At 40.2% G+C, this 14,840-nt stretch overlaps 1 protein-coding gene across 2 annotated transcripts in view; it reads right to left on the bottom strand.

Annotated features, from left to right (window-relative positions):
* SLC9A8 (solute carrier family 9 member A8) overlaps positions 1 to 14,840 on the bottom strand; it is a 62,294-nt gene that overhangs the window by 46,382 nt on the left and 1,072 nt on the right. For both annotated transcript variants that reach the window (XM_069495640.1, XM_069495639.1), the window contains exons 2-4: positions 13,731 to 13,912; positions 10,570 to 10,650; positions 131 to 189 (exon numbers count right to left, since the gene is read on the bottom strand). In XM_069495640.1, coding sequence (XP_069351741.1) covers positions 131 to 189; positions 10,570 to 10,650; positions 13,731 to 13,912 — 322 coding nt within the window. The remainder of the gene's footprint in view (positions 1 to 130; positions 190 to 10,569; positions 10,651 to 13,730; positions 13,913 to 14,840) is intronic.

Below are 14,840 nucleotides of genomic sequence, written 5' to 3'. Positions count from 1 at the left end.
GGGAGAATATAAACAACTCCACTGTAAGTCAATTAATGATAAGAAAGCCAGCAAAACCATCAATGTTACTAAAACTAAGAACAACCAAAAATTGTGTTTATGTTAAAAACGAATAGTTGGGCAAACATACCTTCCAATTTGCCAGCTTTTTAAACTCTATAATTTTTATAACTGCTCCCATGAGAATACCTAAAAGAGAAAACATAAAGTTTAACATAAATTTAAGATATGAGAGAGATTACTCAGGTTTATTATTCTAGAGAAACTTCATATTATTGTGTCTATAAATGGTTTTTATAGAGTTCTGCAAATTTTACATCTGAAAACATAAGAATGGGAATTAGCGTGAAGTTTTATGGGTCACATGAGTCTCTCACATTTGGATCTCAGCCAAACACACTATAATGAAGTCTACAAAAGTCTGGGAAGAAGAAAGAGCTTTACAAAGTAAGACCCACAGACACCATGGCTGGCATGGCAGATTTAATGCCTGGCACTTCTGCTACATCCACCCATTTCCAACGTGAGATAGCAGGGAGTTTCCAAGCTAAGTTGGCCCTATATTGTTTATTCCTCCCATTTTCAAAAAAGAATCCATGATCACTTTCTCAGACTCAGATGGCAGCTCTACGTCAAATATTTAGTTAGAGATAAAACCCAAATGCCAGAAATAACCTAAAGTAAAAGTTCTGTGAAATTCCTGGAAGAAAACAGACCATTTAAGTTCAGGCATGTTTCTATAAAGTTGACAGGCTCATCATTCTCTCATAAAGCACCACCAAAAATAATTCCCAAAGAAATAGCATGGGTACAATTCACGATTGCTCTGCTATTCACCAGATAAATGACTCTTACCCCCGATGGTTCATCAGAATCACCATGGCGGCTTTTGATAAATTAAAGACACCCAAGCAGAACTCTAGACCTACCAAATCACAATGTCTGGTAGGGGGTGACACAAAGCAAGCCTGCAGACAACTGCCACAGATGCTTCAGGTTGTAGACTTCCGCCTTTCCCACAGAGGAACGAGCTCTCCCCATCAAGAGAAGGCTAAAGAAATACACCTTACTGGGTGAGGCAGGAGACAGTACCAGAACATAGAAATCTAACTGGAAGAGGATCTGTACTAACACTAATTGCTGGAGGTGGTGGGGAGTGGGTAGTTTGAGAGGAACAGAGGAGATAAGTTCATTTTAACTTTATGAAGCGTTTTACTATTTGTATTATTATATATTAGTAAAACAATGATAAAATTATTTTGAAAAAGAGAAAGTGACCAAGACAAAATATAGCTGCGCTATAGGGCATCGATGAACACATTTTCAGAACAGTGTTTGTACCTTCATTTGCTGAGGTGCATGAAGCCTGCATTCTAACCCTGCTCCTGCTAGAGTTTCCCAAGAGCTCCTTTTTTCTAATCTTTTCAAATTGTGTTTCACATTTTATGGAGTTTTAAACTTTTTATTAGCCAAATAGTTCATGAATACTATGCAAAATGTTATAAATAAGACAAAAGTCCCTTTGGATCATATCCTACCCCCATCTTAGTTCTCTTTCTTCCCGGCCCAAAGTCATAAACCATCTTGATAAGTTTGGGGGAATATTATACTCAACCCGTCTTTATCCTCTTAAAAAAAAAAAATATATATATATATATATTATATATATATATATATATTATATATATATATATATATATATATATGTATGTGTGTGGGTATATTTAACCATATAGTACTGGTATGTGTGTGTGCGTTTGTGTGCATATACATGCATCCCATGCCTTTGTATTTATATAAGACACGGTATTATAACGTATCATTCTACTGCTTACTGTTTTGCTCAATGTTAACTCTTAGTGATCTAGTCAGGGAATGTTAATAAATACATATAGATTTGCCTCATTCCTTTTAATAGCTCTAGAGCATAGCATAAAAATGTCACAGAAGCGGGATGTCGTGGCATGCGCCTGTAGTCCCAGCTACTCAGGAGGCTGAGGCAGGAGGATCACTTGAGCCCAGGAGTTCGGGGATGTAATTCACTATGATCGCATCTATGAACAGCCACTGAACTCCAGCCTGGGCAACATAGTGAGACCATGTCACTCATATACACACACATTAACACACACACACACACACACACACGAATGCCAGCCAGGCACAGTGGCTCACACCTGTAATCCTAGCACTCTGGGAGGCCAAGGTGGAAAGATCGCTTGAGGTCAGGAGTTTGAGACCAGCCTGAGCAAGAGTGAGACCCTATCTCTACTAAAACTAGTAAAAATTAGCCGGCCTGGTGGTACACACCTATAGTCCTAGCTACTTGGGAGGCTGACGCAAGAGGATCACTTGATCCCAGGAGTTTGAGTTTGCTGTGAGCTAGGCTGATACCACAGCACTGTAGCCCGGGCAATGGAGTGAGACTCTGTCTCAAAAAAAAAAAAAGCCACAAATTGAATAAATATTTCTCCAAAGAAGATACACAAATGGCTACCAAACACATGAACAGATGCTCAACCTCATAAATCATTAGGGAAGTACAAATCAAAACCACAATGAGATATCACTCCACACCCACTAGGATGGCTATAATTAAACAAATGGAAAATAAAAAGTGTTGGCAAGGACGTAGAGAAATTGGAACTCTCATACATTGCTGATGGGAATGTAAAATGGTGCAACCGCTGTGGAAAACAGTTTGGCAATTCCTCAAAAGTTAAGTAGAGTTACCATATGACCCAGCAAATCCACCCAAGAGAATTGAAAACATATGTTCATGTAAAAACTTGCACACAGATGTTCATAACAGCATTATTTGTGGCAGTCGAAAGGTGGAAACAACTGAAGAGTCCATCAGCTAATGAATGAACAAATGTGGTATATCCACACAATGTAGTATTATTCAACAACAAAAGGAAGTACTATACATGCTGCAACACGGATACATTTTGAAAATATGCCATGTGAAAGAAGCCAGACACAAGATACCATATATTTTACCATTCCATTTATATTAAATGTCCAGAATAGACAAATCTATAGAGACAGAAATGGTTGTTTAGGGGTAGGGAGGAGAGGTTTGGAGATGACAGCTAAAGGGTATGAGTTTTCTTTCTGGGATGATAAAAATGTTCTAAAATTGATTGTGGTGATGGTTGTGCAACTCTGTGAATATACTGAAAATTATTGAATTATACATTTAAAACAGTGAACCATGTGGTAAATGAATATTTCAATAAAGCTGTTGCCAAAAATAAGCACCACAGATTGTATGATTCCATTGATATGAAATGTCCAGAACAGGCAAATTCATAGAGACAGAAAGTAGATTAGTAGTTTCCAGGGGACGGGGTGAAGGTGGGGTACAGAATGGACAGTGACTGCTAGTGGGTGTGGGGTTTCTTTTGGGGGTGATGAAAATGTTCTAGAATTAGAGGTGATAGTCACACAACCCTGTGAATATACTAAAAACCACTGAATTGTATACTTTAAAATGGTGGTTTATGATACGTGAATTATATTTCAATTTTTTTTAAAGTTACGATCTTTTGAACCATTCCCCCACTGGCAGCTGTCTCCAACTGCTTGCTACTAACAGTGTTGCTGCAACGAGCATGCCACTTTGTGCAAAGAGTATTTTTCTAGAGCAGATCCAGACACTATGAATGGCTGGATTACAAAGCATGAGCATTATCTCTGAAAATGTTGCCAAATTATCCTCCCAAGTGGTTGTACCGAGTTACACTTTCGCAAGAAAGCGTCCCACATCCTCACCAGCACTGGGTAATGATCAGATGTTAACATTTCTGCCAATATCATGGGCAAGAAATTGTACTTTAAGTTTCAGTTTGTATTTGATTCAATTTGCATTCAGTAATCATCCTGATTACTAGGGAAGCTGAACCTCTTTCCATGGTTTCAGATTTCATTTTTAAAGCTAGTGTTTTTCTGCTCTACTAAAACCCCAACTTTCTTTTTCCCTTGTAAATGTATGACAAACTTTATTTATTAATTTAGAAGACCGAGAAGGAGACGGAAGGGGAGGGATATACCAAACCTCAGTACCATGATTAATGCTTTCATAACTATACATGAAGCAGTTATATTTGAAAATCAGTAATTATTCTATTGTCCAAGTCTGCGTCTATATTATTACTTATGAGGTGCCAGGAAGCTTTGTAAAATACGATGTGATTTTATTATTATTGAGTAATCCTCTTGGGACTGGTCCTCAGACTAACTATGGCGCAGCATTAAGTTGGCAAACAACTACTTTACCTCTTGAGATCGAGGCTTAAAGTTATGTCAAAATCAGTTGAAGGTAGGGGAAATTAATTTATATCACACAACTGGCCACCAGATGGAAATAATGCTCTAGATACAATTTCGTATGTTCCCATTAGCAAAAAGAATTGGAGTGTGTACTCTAAGTTATACAAATTTTTATTTATTTTTAATTATATGAAAGTGCTACTGTACTAACATATTTTAAATTAACACAAAAAATAGAAATTGTAAAAGAGTGAGATTAAAAATAAATAGAAGTACAAGTTGTACAATTTTCTTTTGCTCCCAGTTGATCTTTGTGCACACACCTCGTCAGGGACACCGCTAGATGCATTGAGAGCATCAGGAGCAATTAATGATTATTTGTTGAGCCCATTCTCCCAGGATTTGTCACTTTAAATTATTTCTAATCCTCAAAAGAATGCTGCAAGTACGAAGGCTCAGAGAGTTTAAGTAGCTTTTCTTGAACTCCTGGCCTCACGCAATCCTCCAGCCTCAGCCTCCCAAAGTGCAAGGATTACACACGTGAGCCACTGAGCCACCTTAAGTAGCTTTTATGAGGGCTCAGGGCCAACAAGAGATGCTGGCCTGCTGGCTCCTGGGTGCATTCTGCCAGCTCCCAGTTCTGAACACACAGGAGACGGCACTGCTGTGGTCCATCTGCACCACCGCTACGAACCGCTAATGCTCACTCTCTCCAGAGTGCGCTGCGCGCTACCATCATCACTGTAAAATGTGAGTATTCCTCAACATTAGGGTTATACGAAAAATGCTTAATAAGTATTAATAAGCAGGTTAAAAAACAGTAAATAGAACATAATCCTAGTTCTCTAAAAAATATATATATGCACATACATATATTTTTATTTGCACTGTGCTAAAAATACACACACACACACACACACACACACATATTGATACTGTGTGCCAGGCACTCTGCTAATGTGTAAAATATAAATTACTTCAGCTCATTCTCTACCCTAACAAGGTATAATAATAAATGATAATAATATAGATGATAATATTAATAGCAGCAGCTAACACTTATTGATTACTTTCCCGATAGGCATTACACTAAGTGATTTCCACGCGTCACCCTGTGTAATGTCTGCAGTCCTATGAAGTGAAGGTGCTGTCACCTGCGCTTTACAAGGAAACTGAGGCTAAGGCCCAGCATCACTAGTAATTAGCAGATCCAGAATCTCTTTAAAAATAAATCATGCTATTTTTATTTGATTATGTAACAGATGTATATGGTACAAAATGAAAAAGGTGCAAAAGAGTAGAAAAAGGTATACAGTGAAGATAAGGCTCCCTCCCACTCCTGCTTCCTTCTTTCCATCACAGAGGCTACCAGTGTTACCAGGTTCTTGGTGACACTGTACGTTTCTTCTGAGAATGTCTGTACATTAATAATCATATACATACATATGCATGTACATATCAATTTTTAAGACTAATGTTAGTATAGGATTCACATTCTTCTGATTTCTTTCTTTCTTTTTGTTTTTTGAGACAAGGTCTCACTCTGCTGCCCAGGCACAAAGTGCAGTTGAGTGATCATAGCTCACTATAGTCTCAAACTCCTGGGCTTAGGCAATTCTCCTGCCTCAGTCTTTCCAACGGAAAGCCACAATGTTACTCAATTTCCAGATCTGAGCAGTTCTGGGACCCAGAATCCATGGATTAAAGGAAAAGCCAGGTCCACGAGGAAGGTAATACCACAGCAAGCATCAGCAGCACTGATCGCCCAGTCCTTCCCCCAAAGAGACCTACAGCCATTCAGTCAGGTAACTACTATACATCGCAGGGAAAGCAGCATACCCAGGTCTTTCAAAGGCTGTCAGAAGCAGGGTCCAGGTTGACAGTGATCCCAGGGCACCACCACGGCTCCCCTCTTAGACAAGGGTCACATGAGGTCCAGTAATAAGCGAAGGCCTAGCATAGGTTGGTCAAATAGTGGCTCACTTCTCAATTCATCTACTTGGTGGTGGTTTCCTCAGTTCTGGGACATACTTAGCAGTTAGCAGGACTGTCACATTAGTTCCTTGACCTATAGAGAGCTAATGTAGTAGAAAAGGTCAAGTACAAGTGCCTAAAACTGTCCCCTACCATCTCTGGCCAAATTAGTGAATAAAAAACAACACAGCAGCCCAGAGAGAATGGCAGACGTTACTGCCGTCCTCAAATACTTAAAGAATGCAAGTGTCGTGGTCCCCATTTAATAAACTGGTCTTACCCCTGCAAAAGCTGGACGGGTCACAGCAGAAGACAGCAGACTAATACAAACTTAGCCAAGCAGTTACTCCAAACTGTAGCTGCTGTGTTGCTATACACAACAAAGGATACTGGCCAATACAATTACGGGTATTTCATTTGCATTCCTTACAAATTTTAGCCCAAAATATATAATCAGTGAATCAGTACTATAGGGCCAGTAAAAATAAATATGTGAACTCAACTAATAAATGGAAGGAATAGAAAAAAGGAATGAACACAAAAAATGACATAAACTTAAATTAGACATCAAGTCATCTAATACATATCTATATGCCTATACATGCTTTGGAAGAGAATGAAGCATGATAAAAATAGTTGAAGTTGTCAATGAACAGTTTTCATTTTTATATATAAAATAGTTGTTTATGCAAAAAAATTATTTTTAGGAAGACCCAAACTACAGAATTCCATAAAGTATACAAAGTATCCTGAAAGCTTTGAATAAGGGCCAAGGAAATTTGTTTAGTTTAGAACTTCAGGTGGATACCATGTTTTTTTTTTGTTTTTTTTTTTTTTTTTTGAGACAGAGTCTCACTCTCTTGCCTGGGCTAGAGTGCCGTGGCATCAGCCTAGCTTACAGAAACCTCAAACTCCTAGGCTCAAGTGATCCTCCTGCCTCAGCCTCCCCAGTAGCTGGGACTACAGGCACAAGCCACCATGCTCGGCTAATTTTTTCTATTTTTAGTTGTTTGGCTAATTTCTTTCTATTTTTAGTAGAGATGGGGTCTCGTTCTTGCTCAGGCTGGGAAACCATGTTTTTATAAAGAATGAAATAAAGCTAGATAGACACTCATTTAAAAATACAATAAAGTAGAAGGAGGAAAAATGTGCTTTTGGAGTTGCAAATGATCCTTTTCTATATGAATTTCTTAGGAATTGAGTGCTTAACCATAAAGCAAAAGGCCAATAGTGTCTCTAAATGACTGCAGCCCAACTTCCAGCTAGAAGAGGTAGGCTGGGAAAATTTACCCCTTAAAGAATGAAAATCCTACTTTCTCTTGTAGCTTCATCTGGATTCTTTTTTGGCATAAAAGTTGGAAGCTCTTGAAATGGTGGATATCTCCAGATTTTGTTATACTTTGCTCCAGCTGGAGAAAAAAGTTTTCCTTCAATTTTATAGCTTTATGAAATACAGAACTATTTTGATAGCTTTGTCAGCATTTGCAAATTCCAACCAAATGTCCTCTAATAGAATAACAAAAATACTTTCTGGACCCCAACACTCTTTCCCTGGAAGTGCTCAGCTTTCCAATCACCTGAGTTAGGAAATAAGTATTAAAAGCAAGACTCACTTTCCATCACCTCTCCCAAGACCTACCTATACAGGCTATAACTGTTTCTGCAACATCAATGAAGACAAGAACCTTGTGGACGGAGAGCTCTGGCTGACCCCCAACACCATTCCACCCACCCCCAATTCTGATATGGCCACGTGGTCAGAGTTCATCCTACAACTTCTGGCGCCACAGAGAAGAGGAGGGCCTCTTTCCCACTGCGATTGCTGCTCTAAGGGCTTCCCACACAAGGAGAGCCCACCTGGGAGTGGAGCCAAAAAAAAGGGAAGCACTGTTGAGAAATGGAGAACTGGGTCCAGGAGACTTGACCCAACTAAGGCTAAAGCTGGCACTACCTTAAACAATAGATGTTTACTTTCTCATAAAAGAGGCAGCACTGAAAAAGGCAGCTCCAGGGCTATCAATTCAACAAAACAACAATGCAATCAAGAATCTGGGATTCCCATCTGTCCCCTTGGCAATCCTTAGCATTCCGGCTTTTGTCTTTGACCCTTAGTGGTTGCAAGATGGCTACCAGTGCTCCGGGCATCACACCCTCATTCAGCAGCATCAAAGGAAGAAAGGAGAAATTTCTCATTTCTATCATAGAGGAAAACATTTTCTAGGACTCATGGCCCCAGCAGACTTCCCCTTGGTGTCATTGGCCAAAACACCATCTCACTGTCCCCACCCCCTCAACCAATCACAGGCAAAAGAGAGTGGAACTACATAATGGCAAGGACCAACCTTAACTTGGAGGGACTTCCTTCAGTGCACTGTGGCAACATACCTGGCCCAAGTTAGGATTCTATTTTCAAGGAAAAAGAGGGAAATGACTCTTGGAGAGGCAACCAAGAGCACTGGGCTTGCATTAGGCAGTAAGTCCTAATACAAACACTGGTGTTCAGTGAGCTGCAGTTACCCAAACAGTCAAGAGACAGTGAAGAACTTAACATTGCACATCAAATTATAAGACCTATGCTTTTAATTTTCATGTGTACAACACCTAAATATATACCAACTATAATTTTCATTCTTAAGAAACTATGAAACTTCAAATTCCTTGGAGTGGTCGGTTTTTCAAGCCTTTACTGAATGTCCCAGAATAATGGATATTAGCTACGTAGTTTATTTTCATGCCTAATAGCAGAATGGAATGTTAATGAGCAAGCCTCCCATTTTTTTTTTTTTTTTTGAGACAGAGTCTCACTTTGTTGCCCAGGCTAGAGTGAGTGCCGTGGCGTCAGCCTAGCTCACAGCAACCTCAAACTCCTGAGCTCAAGAGATCCTCCTGTCTCAGCCTCCCGAGTAGTTGGGACTACAGGCATGCACCACCATGCCCGGCTAATTTTTTCTATATATATTTTTAGCTGTCCATATAATTTCTTTCTATTTTTAGTAGAGATGGGGTCTCGCTCTTGCTCAGGCTGGTCTCGAACTCCTGAGCTCAAACGATCCGCCCACCTCGGCCTCCCAGAGTGCTAGGATTACAGGCGTGAGCCACCGCGCCCGGCCGAGCCTCCCATTTCTTAGAGCTCTAAGACTATCTTGTTAGCTAAGGCTGTTAGACTCTGCCAACATACACAGCTACAGAAGCTCCTAAAAAGTGATCAGGAACTCTTTGAGTAAAACTGGTTTTCAACTCTGTACTGAAGATCAATAATACTCAGTGGTGCCTGTTCCTTAAAATATGGCATCACCTGGAGGTTTTGAGGCTTAAGAGAGACGGCAACGTGAAAGTTCATAGGGCAGAATCTGGAACTTAGTAGTACCGTGAAGTGCAAGGAAAACATTGGAGGGTCTGAGCCAGGATAGTAGGAACTCAGGTGGTGATGGGGGGGAAGGGGACGCTAGGGGACAGAGTCTGAATGTCCATTTCCAAAGCTAACCTAAGCCATAGCTACACTGTGAAAGAATCACTACTCCACTAAACAAAATCTACAAGGCAAAGAAAATGAACTTATAAAGCATCAGTAGCAATCAGGAAAAATTAAACACATCAGTAGGCAAGTGGAAACTAGTAAAAGTAATAACTATAATATAATAAACTGATTAAAGCTTTGGCCAACCTTAGTAAAACTTTATTTACTATGCCTTAAGCATCCCACCCACATTTTAGCCTTGAATTTAATATTTACTGGCATGTCCTTGCTTCTTGTTTTGCTAACCACCTCAGTGAACTTGCATGTGTGTTCACAACAGTTATTACACTGATTCCTTCACTCCAACTAGAAGCTAATTATCTTAACAGTTAATTGCCACAAGAAACAAAAGAAAAATATAAGTGAAATGGAATGCTCTCTGAAGACTTTCAATCTGACTGACTTTAAGTGAGCCATTTCTCCCCCCTAAACTGTAAAGTCAGAGTCCCTTCTGCCCATAAAATTTAGTGAGTCTATGAATTAAGTGTCAATTACTTGCCTTAGTTGAATTAGATGTCAGCCTAGCCTCACAGCAGACAGAGGTCAATGTGCCCCAAGTAGAAGGGCCTAGAAAAAGTACCTATGAGCTGTATAGATGGGCTTTTACATAACCTTTAGGAGGTTACCACCCTTCTCGAGTCTCAGTGTCCTCATCTGTAAAATGGTACCATAACATCCTTGTGGCAGGATTGAGTAAGATCAGGTACGTAATGCATGTCTTGTGGCTCCTGGCACTAAAGAGGCACTCAAAAGTGATAGTTATTGTTACTGCTTTTATTATGGGATCACCAATAAGCACTTACCTAAAGAAACAACAGCAACGCTCTCTGGCAAGAAATGTAATCTGTATCGGATCAGTAAATGCACCAATATGATGCAGATAGCTGTGAGAAAAAAATAAGACATTGTTAAAAAAAAAAAAAAAGCCCAATTTTGAATGATAAAAACTAAGTTCAAGGCATTGGCTATTTCTGGGGAGCTATCAGGAAAATGGACAGTTGGCAACGACACAGTGAACTTCAGTTGTATTTTTATTTATTTATTTATTTATTTATTTTTGGAACAGAGTCTCACTCTGTTGCCCTGGCTACAGTACAGTGGTGTCATCATAGCTCACAGCAACCTTAAACTCCTGGGCTCAAGCGATTCTCCTGCCTCAGCCTCCAGATAGCTGGGACTACAGGCCATCACCACCACACCCAGCTAATTGTTTCTATTTTTAGTAGAAATGAGTCCCGCCCTTGCTCAGGTTGGTCTCGGAACTCCTGAACTCAAGGGATCCTCCTGCCTTGCCTTGGCCTCCTAGAGCACAAGGATTATAGGCATGATCCGCTGTGCCTGGCCTTCAGTTGTACTTTTAATGTCTTATTTTTTTACCCTGGAGATACACTAGCAGTGTTTACTGTACGTTCTCTGTGTGTTTTTGTATGCCTAAACTAGTTCATCTTCCAGTAGTTACTGGAAGAGCAACAGAAATCTGTTTTTTTTTTTTTTGGAGACAGAGTCTTGCTCCTTTGCCCTGGCTACAGTGCCATGGCGTCAGCCTAGCTCACAGCAACCTCAAACTCCTGGGCTTAAGCAATCCTTCTGCCAGCCTGCTGAAGACCAGCCTGAGCAAGAGCGAGACCCTGTCTCTACTAAAAAAATAGAAAGAAATCATCTGGACAACTAAAAATATATATAGAAAAAATTAGCCGGGCATGGTGGTACATGCCTATAGTCTCAGCTACATGGGAGGCTGAGGCAGGAGGATTGCTTGAGCCCAGGAGTTTGAGGTTGCTGTGAGCTAGGCTGATGCCACGGCACTTTAGCCTGGGCAACAGAGTGAGACTCTGTCTCAAAAAAAAAAAAAAAAAATCCGATTAGGTGAAAATGAAACCCACCTAACATTAGTGTGACTCTAGAGTCTAGCTTTATAATCTGTTTGAAGAGAAGACGATCTAAGAGAAATACACAGCATTATTCAATACAGTTCAGCCCTTTCTGGCCCCAAAGATATAACACTGGACAGGATTTTGTCTAGTTTTAAAAGCACATTATAGAAACCTGTTTTGTGGTCTCTGGCACAGCTAATCTTAAATGCTCCAAATCCTGAAAGTCTTACTTATTATACTTTTCAAACTCCCTTTAAAAAAGTGATTACAAGACTTTTTTTTCCAGGCTTGCCTTTTACATTCTTTAACATACTAAGCTGACAACAATGTAAATAGATTAATATGCCTTAATCCTGAAGGAAGACTTCAGCTACTAAAGATTTCTTAAGAACTGCTTTTCTTCTTTGTATTCAACAGTTATAACAAAAGAAAATGGAAAAAAACAAAAAAGAATCCTTGATTGTTGAAGTAATCCCCCAGACACAGAATTCAACTACATTTATAGGGTAAAAAAATGACCAGGGTGTATGAAATCTATATGGGACATCGTACACTTCTGGTATGTGTACTTTTTCAGTATTCAGTTTAAAGGTTTCTAAAACTCTATGAAAGACAAGGATGAGTCCTAGGATTCCAAACAAAATCACTATATTATTAAAATTGTTTAACCACTTACCAGAGTCTGAATATAAACGTGAAAGAAGTTATTCTTTTCCTCAAAAAAACAGTCCTAATAGACATCAGAGAAATAATAAAAATCCAGTTCCACCTTTCAACCTTCTGAAAAGATCTAATCTCATTAGAAATATGACTTTGGTATCATTAAAGAAAAGCAGAAAATGTAAATGTGCCAACTTCACTTTCAAACAAGAGTTTGGACTTGGGTCAAACTCTAAGCTATTTCTTCCTTAGTCAGCTAATCAAAAGCGGTTGTGTAGTTTCAGCTGGATTTCTTTTGTCTAAAACAGTTGTCTACTGTCTACTGCCTCTGGGAGGCATTTCAGTTTTTGCCTTTTATCTAAACCTCTTGACTGATGTCTGGAAACCTGGATATCAGACTCTAGTCTCCCAAGTACGTCAATCATGTGACCTCTCTGGGTCTAAATTTCCTCACCCATTAAAGGAGGAGATTGAATAAAATGAGATTTTAAGTTTTAGAGTTAATCCAGTTAAACAAGATATTATATAATAACAGTGCAGGTGATACACAGATATGGCAAAAGCCATGACCACAGTTAATGAGGATGGTAGAGGTTGAAGAAAACAGGGCGCTGGGGCTCTTTTTTACTCAGCAGCAAAACCTTTAACTAAATAGAATTTTACATGGAAGCTAATAAATATAATAGACAAAACGCTGCTCGTGGCCAGGCACAGTGGCTCATGCCTGTAATCCTAGCACTTTGGGAGGCCAAAGCAGGAGGATTGCTTGAGGCCAGGAGTTCAAAACCAGCTTGAACAAAAGCAAGACCCCAACTCTATAAAAAAAAATAGAAAAATTAGCCAAGTGTGGTGGCGCAAGCCTGCAGTCCCAGCTACTCAGGAAGCTGAAGCAGGAGGATCGCATGAGCCCAGAAGTTTGAGGGTGCAGTGAGCTACAAAGAATCCACTGCACTCCAGCCTGGGTGACAGAGTAAGACCTTGTCTAAAAAGAAAAAAAAATGCTGCTCTGGCTGAAGCTAGGGTCAGGAGGTTGGACACCTTCCCATTTGACTCCCCCTACCTCCTGCCACCACCTCACATACATACACACACACACCCACCCCTGTATGACTAGAATTTGAAATCCACTAAACTAGATGATCAAGATTCTTTCTAGGTCAAAAATTCTTTAGTTTTTTCTTTCAAAGGCATCTAAGATATTACATTAAGACCTTGTCAGAACTGCTAAGTGACATGATTTTATGGGGAAAAAAAAAAAAAGGAAGTATCCTGCTGGGACATTATCAACTGATCATTTTCGCTCAGTGTTTGAAGTGAAAACCAAATGGGAGACAGACTAGACAAAGTAAACAGGAACGAGAGGGTTGAGCACACAGAGCACAGACACTCAAGAAGGCAGAGGACGGCAGCCAACGGTGTCTCATACTCACCCAGGACGAGGAGGCTGAAGAAGATGGTCATGCCGCTTGACTGCTCCTCTTGCTGCGCCTGCTCCCCCGTCTGCACAGGGAGGATGGGCTTGGCAGGGGTCGGCAGCACCAGCTTCGTTGTGACAACCAGGGTGGTGTGGAGGGTGACGTTGAAACCCTCATGAGTTGTATTGGGGAACCTACTAGAGGACATAAAAAGCAGCAGAATTAGATAAAGAGAAAAAGGGCCCAAAGTATCAATACACACACCTTAAACCAGAAAGGGAAGCTGGGAAAGAGCTGTATAGGATTCGAAAGTCTTGCAACTGACAGGCAGGCCTCAGAGAGACACTGATTAAGAAAATCCCTGCCTGCACAGCACACGGGTGCCAGTGGCCTCAGGTGCTTTTGAATACAGTCACTTAGAGGACAGGGACAAGGGGGAATCAGGGCTGGTGTAGAAACAAAATGCTGCCCGCTCTCTGACATTTAAAGGGAGATTTAAAGGGAGGCAAACTGAAGTCTTATCATGTGCCAGGGCCTGACACTGTTTACTTAGCACCTTTATTTCTCCATTTACATTCTTTTCCTTAGATTATTTCCTCAAGATGAAGACGCCCCCTGAATTCACTCAGTTGTTGATCTGCTCGGAATGCCCTACCCTACCTTACAAAATCCTTCTCAAATTTCAAAAGGCTTGAATTCTACCTCCTCTGTAATATCCCACCACACCCCAATTTACCCACCCCACTGCTTCTGTTCCCAGAGCTCTCTCCTCATATTGTGTTTGGACTGTGAACTAGTGCAATATTGATACAATAATAATTGTAAGTATGATTCTAACAGTTCGTATTTATTGAGCACTGCTTCATTCCAGGCTCCGGGTTAACATACCACCTCTTATTGAATAGGCATAACATGCTGGATGTGGGTACTATTACTTTTCTTTTCTTTAACCATGAATAATTCAGGCTCAGAGAGGTTGCATAATTTGGCCAACATCTCAGTCAGTGGCAGAATCAAGCTTCAAATTCAAACTTCAAATCACTGGGCCATACCATCTCCTTTGCTTTGTGTTGCTGAGGCCCAGTTTAGTGTTTAGGAGAAGGCAGATGCTCAATAAATAAGGTG

Source organism: Eulemur rufifrons, chromosome 20, assembly GCF_041146395.1.
Source record: "Eulemur rufifrons isolate Redbay chromosome 20, OSU_ERuf_1, whole genome shotgun sequence".
Taxonomy (NCBI): domain Eukaryota; kingdom Metazoa; phylum Chordata; class Mammalia; order Primates; family Lemuridae; genus Eulemur; species Eulemur rufifrons.
Note: the sequence above shows the minus strand (reverse complement) of the source record. Positions and strands in the feature narration are given on the sequence as shown.